General features: G+C 37.0%; 2 protein-coding genes across 2 annotated transcripts; both read left to right on the plus strand.

Moving 5' to 3' along the window:
• Positions 1 to 462: 462 nt before the first annotated feature.
• LOC110092286 (cysteine-rich and transmembrane domain-containing protein WIH2-like) lies at positions 463 to 1,797 on the plus strand. The gene is made up of 3 exons (XM_020816771.2): positions 463 to 624; positions 746 to 917; positions 1,549 to 1,797. The coding sequence occupies exons 1-3, from the start codon at positions 576 to 578 to the stop codon at positions 1,592 to 1,594; spliced, it is 267 nt and encodes an 88-aa protein (XP_020672430.1). The 5' UTR covers positions 463 to 575; the 3' UTR covers positions 1,595 to 1,797.
• Positions 1,798 to 7,081: 5,284 nt separating this feature from the next.
• LOC110092307 (F-box protein At3g12350) lies at positions 7,082 to 8,741 on the plus strand. Its single transcript, XM_020816802.2, has 2 exons — positions 7,082 to 7,978; positions 8,184 to 8,741. The coding sequence occupies exons 1-2, from the start codon at positions 7,169 to 7,171 to the stop codon at positions 8,652 to 8,654; spliced, it is 1,281 nt and encodes a 426-aa protein (XP_020672461.1). The 5' UTR covers positions 7,082 to 7,168; the 3' UTR covers positions 8,655 to 8,741.
• The last annotated feature ends 2,629 nt before the right edge of the window (positions 8,742 to 11,370 follow it).

The raw sequence follows: 11,370 nt of genomic DNA on the forward strand, positions 1-11,370 counted from the left end.
AAAAAGAACTGTTAATAAAACTATAATTACAATATTAAAAATAAAACAACAAAAAAATTATCCCAACCAAATTTGCTTACAAAATGCTAAAACCATCTCAAATAAATATTTGCAGTCCGGTGAATATTTACTGTAAAAGAATATTGAGATTTGCCATTTTCAAATCATTCTGTACTATTATTGAAAAAACAACTTATCCTCAATAATAAAATTAAATTTTTTATTTACTAAAAAAAATTACTGTCCTTTTCTTATTAAGAAAATTTTCCTTTTATATAATAATATCCAACTTGGACACCTCCCCAAGTAACAAAATAACGCAACTGCCACGCGGAAGCCCGCATGCGCCGTAACCCCACGCTTCCTTGGCCTCTAAGGATCCACACGGTTTTACCGCGGGCCGAGCCGGGCCGGGTCGAAGCTTCCCTTATATTAATTTTAAATTTAATTTTTTTAAACTTCTCTCCACTATAAAAGAAGAGAGGCCCCCAATTCAGAAGAACCGAAACAGTTCTTCCTATCGATTTCAGCTCCGAGAAGAATTTTTGTCGCCGTTCGCCGCCGACGTGATCGAGATGAGTTATAACCAGCAGCAACCGCCCGTTGGAGTTCCTCCGCCGCAAGGTGATGGATTTTGATCTTGCGATCTTGGATTGATTTGATTTCTAGGGTTTTGTGTGGTTCGTGAGATCAGGATTGGTAAAGATTTCGAATCTGATGGTTTTTTTATGTGGAATTTGATTAGGTTATCCGTACGGGTACGGGAACGAGAAGGACGCCTACCCGCCACCGGGATATCCGGCTCAGGGTTATCCGGCGGGAGGATACCCGCCGCCGGGGGGTTATCCGCCGCCTCAGTACGTTCAGCAGCCGCCGCCTCAGCAACAGAGTAGTGGACCGAGTTTCATGGAGGGATGGTGAGATCAAACTCTTTCTCTCTGTTTCTCTCTCTATCTCTTTCAATTTTGGCGCGCACAAACTCAAATGGAGAATTATAGATTTCTTTTTGGTTTAATTTCTTCGATTAATGGGTGGATCGTTTACATTCCGGCTGGGCTAAGGCAATCGGGTGGTTCCCGGCGGCGACCTCGGTGAGCGCTATCACGCGCCTTAAGGCCAATCGCCGTCGCTAACACGTTTTTGCTTTGGGATAACGTTTCTGTCGATTTGTTGATGGGCCAACTGCAAATAAACAAAATTATTTCGTTTCTATCCTTTTCTAATAAATTGTTATTTAAATGACATGAATTCATCTCATTTTCTTACGTGATCTGATTTTTAATCATTAAATTAGACTAAAAATCTGTATTTCTCGTTTCTTCTTTACTTTCTCGATAAATATTCTCAGAACCATCCAAGTAGAGGATCATGAAACAAATTAGCTTCATCTTCTTCACTGTTTCCATCCTCGTTTTCATTGAAATGATATACTGAAAAAAAAAAAGGAATACTTGAAAAAACTCTTAGATCACAATTGATCCATTTAGGAACTTTAATCATAATAACTTTCTTAGAATAAATTGCTGATTGCTCTATTATTTATCACAGTTTGGCTGCCCTTTGCTGCTGTTGCCTCCTGGACGCTTGCTTTTAGAAGAAATGAACGGGCTTTGGGCTGCAAAGGAGGAGATCTTCTTCGGGAATTTTAATCGCATTCCAGTTTCTATCTAGTAGACATTTCTATCTTCTTCATCCTCTGTTTTTGTTTTACCTTATAATTATAGTGTGGATCTTATGAAAACTGGATTTCATTAAACCTGTTATATAATGGCTTTCTGCTCCTCATTGGATCTGTTATATTGTGAAAAATTCAATTGCTTTTATAGTTTCAGAATCTGCTTGAGATCTGTTGGTTGTCTTCTAGTTTTTCTTTCCAGATTACTCTATTCTACTTCTGCTTCACAGATTATTTGTTCTCTTATTTCCAAGGATTTGAAGAACAGGGCAAAAGAGCTCAACCCAATCCAATATTTGTTTACCTCTACATTGTTAATGGAAAAAATTTGTGAGCTTTAAAGTATCTGAATCTGAATGCAATTCATAAATTTTTGCATTGCATTCAAAGTAAGGAATTTTGAAGTCCATCTTGATCAGAAAATTTGATCTCTTAAGTATTCGTTGCTTCAATTTCGGGTAACAATTGAAGGATCAAATCTAATAAAAAGTTGAACTACATTTCAAGCAAAGAATGTGTGAAAATTTTTGGTATGTCTTTACTTTGAAAGATTACAGCAGAAGGATTTGTTGTGGTCGAATGAGTTTAAGGTTTTGTTTAGGACGGCTTTCTTACTACTTCATAAATCAGTTTTTTAGTACAAGAAAGCTGATTTAAGAAATAGTAAAATGCCGTCCCAAATGAACCCTAAAGTGGAGAAAAATAAGCAGTTTGGTTTTATATTTCTATAAAGCTAAATTAATAACAAAACACTTTTAATACTAAAAAAATAAGATTAATAACAGTTATTATTAACAAGAAAGCTTTTGGGTATAAATGAGTAGAGTCGAGTCGATTATCTATCTAATAAAGTTAAATTTGTTTTATTCTTATTAAGCTCGAGCTAAGTTTGACTCGAGTTCATTTATTGAGATTGAATTCAACTTGTTCGAAAATTATTAAGCTTGAGTTTAACTTATGAAATAACTAAAATGGTTATTATTACTTTATAATATTGTTTTAAAATTAATTTTGAAATATGTTTTAATTTAAATGAGTAGTTTAATAAGCTAGCAAGCTTAAGAACCAAATCGTGAGTCTAATCAGGCTAAGCTTGAGCTTAAAATCTTAGTTGGATAAGCTCTCTTATGGGAGAGATTATTACATGCGGAGTTCATATTAGAGAAATGTTCGATTTTGTAAGTGTGTGCAATAAAAGTGCAGACTTCAACACTACGTTTTTGTTGCGCACACTCATGAAAATCGAACGCAGCTTCAGTCCGGACTCTGCATGTATTAATCTCTCCTCCTAGGGAGTTACAAGCTCACTTGCAGCCCGAATGAAGTGTTACATAACATAATTCGAAGATAGAACGACCAAATATAAAATCATATTAAAAAATGTATAGCGACTACTTATCGAAAATAAGTAAATGACAACTAATTTGACAACATTCTTAAAAAAAATTATAATATCATCAAATCTAAATATCAAAATTTTAAAATATTAAAAAATCTTTAAGAGGAACCAATTTTGATTTTTGGTGTGAAGATTTCAAATCAGTATCAAAATAAATTTGAATGATTGCCAACCATCTTCATAAATAAGACCTTATGACCAACAATTGGATAACTGATTTTTCAAAGAACAATTCTTTACACCAATGGAGCCTTAGCACATGGTAGCCTGTTGACCCTGGCAGTTAAAAGTCAAACCTTTTATTAGTGGGTCCCGGTGAAACTTTTTCCGCCCACCATCTCAGACCCACAAAAATCACTCCAAAATAATAATAATAAAAGGAGTCCAAAATGTCTTCATGCGATTTATTATTCTGGGCGGAGTCCGTAGAGCGTTTGGAGACCAATAAAAATGTGTAATGTCACTCCATTGCTCTGTACTGAGCTCAGTACCCGTGCTCGGTACCCCTCGGTATTGCTGGGTACCCGACACTTAACCGGACGATTCTTCTGTCTGGTGTCCGCATAGAATAATAGCTCCTTTCAGGCTGTCCTAAATTTCAAAATTTTTAACAATTAAAATGACAAATTACTTAGAAGCCATCCAAATATTTTTTTTTTCAAATCATTATACTATCACATGCACAAATGAAATAGCATCGGAAAATTAACCTCAAGAATATAACATAATATAGCGATGGTGGTGGTCAATGGTAAGTAGGTGGCCGCAGGCGGTGGCCGACGATGGAGATAATGGCTGGCAGCAACTTACAAATCCAATATTAGAAAATTTACAATGTATTTGAAAAATCAGGCAGATTTAACAATTTTCAAATACTTTAAAATTAAACTGAGTGGTGAATTATAAATTTATTGATAGATTATGTCTTATCTGAAATTCATCAAACAAATACTTTTTTTCTTTATTTTTTTTAATTTTTATTTTTTTTAATAGAATGCCTATATTTGAAATGCATTGCATAACAAGCCTAATCTTCCCCTATAATATCTATTTAGAGACCATCATAATTAATTAGTATGTTCAAATCTTAGCTTTCAGGAAGAGTGGGGAGCAGTCCAACTATTGTCCCGGGCTTGAAGCAGAAGAGCAAAGATAGGCAAAGAGAATTTCTATAGTCCGGATTCTGAATTCAAATAATAAAAAAAGAATCTTAGAAAGGATTTTCAAAGCATCAAATATACCATATTTATAATAAAAAAGATAATTAAAATCCCTAAAAGCTTGATTAAATCCATAAAAATATATTTTATTGAAAGAAGAAAGGCCTACTTTTACATTATTGATAAAATCTATTGCTACTTTTATATGCAGCTTTTTCTAGTTTTATTAATTTTGCAGTGTAGCTTTGGCTCTTTTGTAACTATCTTTTGCATCTAATGAATTTGAACTCCCCCTGATCACTGATATGTCACCAAAAATTGTCTTGATCGATCATGAATATTGAGGCATATTATAGTTTGCAACTTACAAAATTAAATTCGGGCTCATCTGAACTCCAATTTCAACATACTTATACTCAAATTGAACGTATCAAGGAGACGAATTCAACGATATCAAAATCGGTCCAATTTGAGCCCAAATGGACTCAAATAAAGGGCTTAAAATATTTTTTAAAAGTTCAAAGCATTAATTGGATGGTTGAATGATATCGAAATATGATGTGCTTTATAGGTTAAATGTGCGGCTCGACGAGACAAATCCAAATAGCTCAAGATCACTTAATTCCGACATCATTATGGCAATTAAATGCTGAGCAAATGTCATATGATCTAGGGAATCAATATGGGCTGTCCAATGGAGCACTTCGAATCTACCCCTCAGTCTTCTCCATATTTACAAAACATGTCACTCTAGAAATATATAAATAGATATCATCTTCCCACATGAACGGGGGCTTGGCCTTTTGCAAGCTTAGACCCTAAGTTAGGGACTCAATAGAGCTCTCAGGCTGGAAGCATCTTGGAACTTCACCCCAGTACCACCGTCAGCAAACTCTTGCTACTAGGGTGTCGTTGTTGTCCCTCTAAGCGACCATTGCCATTAAATCTCTATCTGGAAGCTATAATAGGGCCTTCATCCGACCTATGTTGCCCACTAATTACAATCCCTTCGACCATCGCCGACTACAATCCCTCCAACCTCCTTTAGCAGTCAACTACAATCCCTCTGACCTCTATTGCCCGCCGACTACGGCCCCTTCGACCACCATCGCTCGCCAATTGTAGTCCATCTGACCACTATTGCCCTCCAACAATGTTCCCTTTGACCACATTCACCCGTCGATTACGATCCCTCCAACCACCATTGCTCGTATACTATGGTTCCTCCAAATATCGGATCCCACCAACTACAATCTCTCCAACTTTTGTTGCCCGCCTACTGCAGTCACTTTGACCATCATTGCCCAATTACAGTCATTCCAACCGTTATCATTCAACTACGATCTTTTCGACCACCGTCGCTTGACTACAGTCTTTTCGATCACCGTCATCAGACTATGGTCATTTTGACATCCGTCACTCCCCAACTACAATCCTTTTGACCACTGTCATCCAACGGCAATATTCTCTTTGACCTTGTCGCTCAAACATAGTCCTACCAACCAAACGAACAAGCCATCACTCACTTGAGAATAGCTCTTATGACATTTGGTTCTTCCAGCCCCAAATGTAAAGTGCTCTATATGATGTATATTTGGTACATTGAGCTATTGCCTTCTCCTAAGGAAGGGCATCATTTGCAATCTACTAGTGGATTCAATCACACTAGGCAAGACCGTGTGTTTTTTCCCGTTCTCAAAGGTTTTCACATCAAAATTATGATCTCTTATGAATGATGCACCCCTTTTTCTTATATGTCAGCGTGTTGAATATATGTACAAAGTTAGAACACTAATTTTTTATCTCCCTACCGTCATGAATTTTCTAGGATGCAACAAGTATATTCAAAGAGAAAAAAAACATAGAAGAGAGATATGATATTACTTAGAGTTTACTATTTTGTTCTCTGATATTGTTCTAGCATCTTCTTCTTCCAACGATTATCAACATCAGAATCCAGCCATTGTCCACTTCTTGCCAATCGTTTGCATGGCCGAGCACAAGCTTGGTGGCTAGAGCTGAAGGCAACTCATGCGCATGCCAGCAAGTCTAAAATTAAATTACTTTTTATTTTAAGGTAATATATTAAGGAGCACCTCATTAACATAAATTAGGAGGAAGAACATGGAAAAAATAAAATTTAAATGGGAGCAAACTTACCATTTAGTTTGTCGTAGATTTCACTAAAAAATTTGATGCATTCTGAATGCATTAAATATTTTGGTGAATTTTATTAAATACGTCAAAAAATTTTATGTATTCTAGGTTGTCCCTAAAAATAAATTTATTAAGATATTAATTAAATAAAAATTTATTAGTAATAAAAATAATGGATACACCAAACTAAATGGTAAGTTTGCTCCCATTTAAATGTGTCAAACTAAATGATATGCTTGTTCCTATTTAATTTTTATTTATTTTATATTTCTTCTCCTAATTTATGTCATTATTGACTTGCCCCTTCTTATAATTTCACCTAATTTTAGTATTTCCTCATTTGTTAATACTTAATAGCTAATCAAAAGAGATATTATTACGTGCAGAGTTTAGAACAGAGCTCAGTCTGATATTTATGAGTGTGCAGTGAAAATATAATAGTGTATTATAACTGTGTTTTTACTATGCACATTCATAGAATACGGATAATTCTCTGATCCAGACTACGTACATATTTTCTGCAAAGATCAGATGCATAATATCGTCTAAAGATCAACCAGATTATGTCAGGTCAATACCGAGTACCGGGCAATAGTGCCGAGCATCAGTGTGAGCTGACACATTCTAATTGGTCACATTTGGCATACGGATAGAATAATTAATCCAAAACCAGAGGCTCAATGGGTTTCTTGCGCAACAATTCAAGGCTGAATCTTTGTAAAATTCAAGAGTTCCGACGCGGCCAAATTATCACCAGTTTCCACCGAAACATCACCCATGGCGCTGGATCTTGAAAGCTCGATGTCCTTTTCGGAGTTCCCTGATGACGTTCAGCTCAACATCCTCTCGTTCCTCCGCCCAATCGAGATCTCCGCCTTCGCTTGCACCTGCCACCGCTTCGCTGCCCTCTGCAGCCCTTCCTCCCCTTCGACTGACCTCTGGCTCGCTCTGTGCGAACGCCGATGGGGCTCCAAGACCGAGCTCCGGCGCTGGTCTGCCATCCCGTCGCCCCGCTTCTACAAAACCCTGGATCGCTGGGAACAACTCATCGGCTTTTGGCGCCGCATCGGCAGTGGGATCCCTGGAACACCGCCCCTTGTTTTCTTTGAGTGGAGCCCTTCCTGCATGATTGGCTCCCGTATATCGCCCTCCACTTTCGCCGCCTCCTACGCCGTCCGCAAGGTCCCATTCCTTTGGCTCGGCCTATCGGCCGCTGGCGAGACCTTAAGCTACCTTCATCCCGATAACCCGCTGTCCGACTCCGATGTCATCCCAGTGACGATCAGCTTCATGGGATGCAACCATTTCGTGGTCGAGGAAACCCGGAGCTTCTGCATGGATCCCAACATGGACGATTCCGAAGAAGTGCTGGCCGTGGAGGCTGGCTCGCCTCCGGATCGGGTGATGTCGGAGATATACCAGTATTTTGCCAATAGAACGAGTCCTGGAGCGGAGAAATCCTTGAGAAGACAAAGGAAGAAGAAGGAGAAGGAAAGGCTTGGAAGAAGGAGATGGGAGGCCGAGCATTTTGTCAAGATTTCAAACTATTTCCCGACTCCTGCGAGACCTTTGCAGGGATTATGGAAGGTGATTGTTTACTTCTATTCGCACTCGTTAACTATAGTCAATCTTCTTCTTCTTCTTCTTCTTCTTTGAATGTCAATTGTAGTTCAAAGTTAGCAAGAATGGCATGAATTGCTGATACTACATCATCTTAGTTTTCTTTTTCTGTGAAAAAGAAGATATCTAACTATATAGAAGATTTCTTCTCAGTCACCATTTCCTCTTACAGGGGATATCTGAGGACATGAGCCTGGAATTTTATCTTGTAACACATGATGATGTTGGGGGAATAGCCTGCCGGCGAGTTGGTGATTCGGCGGAGCCTTTCTCCGGTTATTCCCCGGTCTTCTGGACTTCTAATACTACATTCTTGGAATCACCATTCTCCAAAGAAGAACGTGCTATATATAGCATGAAGGAGCATATTGGGTCTGTTGGCTTAGTTCACTGCAACATGGATAGGGAGCTTGTCTCCCGCATCCTCTGCATCAACTGTAGCTATGACCTGGTTCTTCCTGACCTGGCTGGTTCTTCTGGTGATCCTAGAAATGTTGAGGGTAGGATATGGGAATATGAAGATGGAACATTTGGGTTTGGGTTTTTAAGAAACAATTTTATTATTGATTTGAAGCACATTGCTCTAGATGGGTATGTTCTTGATAACGTTGAGTCTTCTCATCCAACTCATCATGTTGCTTAGTTTCCTGTATAGAGTGGGCTTAGTGACTGTTTAATGCATCTTGCAATAAGAGAAATGATTATCAATGAAATTTCTATTTCTCAAAAATTGAATCTTTACTGTGAAATTAGCATTGATTGCAGATTTCATTTGTAAGCAGGAGTTCATGATCTAAATTTTGCAACTGATAGCTGCCTTTTTCATGTCTAATTGTTTTGAGAGCTTTCTCTTTATGCCAAAGTTATGGCATTTATTTTGGGAGGAGATGGTCATTGGCTCCAGGCCTCCATCAATCTAATTATATTATTTGGTTTAGTTATTGCTGCTCAAATGTCTAGAATGCAACTATGATTAATATGGTTATATATATTCCAGACTGATTCAATTTGTGTTGCTTTTGAATTTGTCATGTAAACTTGTTTATTTGTCTCAAAATGGAGAAATTATTCTGTGCGGACACTGGACTGTTCGGAGGCAAATCAGAGCGCGCTACATCACATGGTACACAACTGCGACCCACAGCAAAGGGGTGATGCGACGTGCTCTGATTCGCCTTCGAACAGCATCAGTATCCGCACAGACTAATTTCACCTCAAAATGAGCTATAATAATACTATATCTTTCTCACCAGAAGATTTCATTTGATTATACTGTTCTGTTAGTGATGCTAATCCCTTTCTTATCTTTGGTCGAGCCTTGAGAGTTTTGCAATGCTATCATTGTTCATGGTTATGAATTTCATTGTTATTGTTATTTTATTTACTGATTTCTTTTGAAAATATTCTGGATGCATTTGTTTCTCTCATGTAGCTGTTCTGTTTGACTAAGGCTTTGTTTGGGACGGCTTTCTTACTGTTTCTTAAAGCAACTTTCTAGTATTAAAATTTTAATTTTTGAACTATAAAGCCGCTTTAAGCAGAAGTAAAAAATCCGTCCCAAATAAACCCTAAATAATCTAAGAATTAGCTTTCCTACTTGGGGCCTGTTTGGCTAAAAATTAAGATTTTGTTATCTTATAAATCCAAATATTTGAGGGTTAAAACCTGAAATTGTGATGCACTGTTTAGCTGTTTCATTTGGGGTTTAGCATTTGTGAGATGGAAATTCTTAAGTCTATTTAAATCTGTGAATGATGATATTTAACAAAATTTGAATTTAGCCAATAATGAAGCTAAAAGGTGTGAAACCCTAAGTAGAAGGAAACTAAACTTAAAAATTGAGACACCTTTTGGTGTAATGGTTGAAATTTTATTAAGAAACTCAAATGTTAAGTGTTTTTGTGCGGGAGAAATTTTAGGATGGGTGATCTCCTGGGAAGTTACACCAATGGGGCAAAACTGTGAGGTCATTAGGCTATAGCGGACAATATCTCGATAATTATAAGTTTGTGGTGTTACAAAAGGAGATTTATTGAAGCATCCAGTTGAATTCTTGTCTAAAATAGGTTATGCCTTAGGGACACTTTCAAGTTTCAACTTTTCGATCTTGCAGAGATAGACATTTTATGAATAGAATTCCAGAATTCCCTCACCTTATATCTCTTTAATGAATATATTGAAACTGAACTTTGTGAGCATTTTTTTTGTGTTACATTTAAGTTTATTTTGCTATGCTCCCAGATTGGAATCGCGGGCAAGTTCTTGAATTTCTTTTGATTTTGTTGCTACAGCATCATTGAATTCCTCCTAAAACTGTTATAATCTAGTTCTAACCACTTTGGCTTATGAGTGTTTTTTATGCATTGCATAGCAATTGACATGAAATGTGGGCTTTGTTTCTCATATGAAGAATCTGTTTCACATCTTCTCTTTGAATGTGATGTTTCTTATAACATCATTAGCTTCTTATTTCCTTGGATTAAAGGGTTTTTTGTTAAGGCCGACCCTTCTTCAGTTATTTAGTTTTATTTCTGAATATTCCCTATTTAATTCACTTCAGAAAAGTTTTATTTTTCTCTCTATTTGCTGTTCTGTCTTCTTCATGTGGAGAGAACGTGATTCCAGAATATTAAAATACACTTTAATAGTTATGCTACTAGCCAAATTATTAGGTACAGACACCGGACCGAAAGAACCGGACGATTTTCTCTCTATCTATAGTGAAAGCGCAGCTGTAGTTACTATAGTTGTTGCGCTTTGACTGTGCTTTTACTATAAACAGACAGAAAATCTGACGGTTCTCTCCGGCCGCTGTCCGCACCTAATAATTTCTCTATGCTATTATTGCCATCATCATTAACAAAGCCACATGGGCAAAAGTTAGGAAATGGAAAATTAGAGAGGATATTTCTCTCTTGTTGTTATAAATTTCTCCTCCTTTTTATGAATTTCTAGTATTATCACTTATTTGGATATTTTGGCTTGATGCTTACCACCATAAGTTTGTTTTCTGAGCCAATTGGCTTATTGACTGAAGTTGTTGGTGTGGTTGAAGAAAGTTGCCAATTTAGACTTTGTTTACGACGGTTTCTGCTGTTTCTTAAAGCAGTTTTTTAGTGCAATAATTAATTTTTTTGTACTAGAAAGATACTTTAAAAAGCAGCGGGAAAGTTGTCCTAAATAAAACCTTAGAAGAGATTGTCGACTTGCTTTGACGAACACAAGAGAGTTGGTACCAATGTTTGGGTGAATATGCAAGGTTGAATAAATTTGAACTCAAATGATATTGCCTAAGTGAACCATGAAGCGAATTTTCCTATGATTCTAGAAAGTTCTTATAGATTTCGGCGAATTTGTCA

Source organism: Dendrobium catenatum, unplaced genomic scaffold (genome assembly GCF_001605985.2).
Source record: "Dendrobium catenatum unplaced genomic scaffold, ASM160598v2 fragScaff_scaffold_1105, whole genome shotgun sequence".
In the NCBI taxonomy this organism is placed as follows: Eukaryota; Viridiplantae; Streptophyta; class Magnoliopsida; order Asparagales; family Orchidaceae; genus Dendrobium; species Dendrobium catenatum.

Excerpts from the sequence above, each read along its gene's own strand:
- LOC110092286 (XM_020816771.2), top strand. The coding sequence starts at position 576 with ATGAGTTATAACCAGCAGCAACCGCCCGTTGGAGTTCCTCCGCCGCAA. Across the intron at positions 625-745 it reads TGGAGTTCCTCCGCCGCAAG|GTTATCCGTACGGGTACGGG; the intron begins GTGATGGATTTT and ends GAATTTGATTAG. Across the intron at positions 918-1,548 it reads CCGAGTTTCATGGAGGGATG|TTTGGCTGCCCTTTGCTGCT; the intron begins GTGAGATCAAAC and ends TATTTATCACAG.
- LOC110092307 (XM_020816802.2), top strand. The coding sequence starts at position 7,169 with ATGGCGCTGGATCTTGAAAGCTCGATGTCCTTTTCGGAGTTCCCTGAT. Across the intron at positions 7,979-8,183 it reads CTTTGCAGGGATTATGGAAG|GGGATATCTGAGGACATGAG; the intron begins GTGATTGTTTAC and ends TTCCTCTTACAG.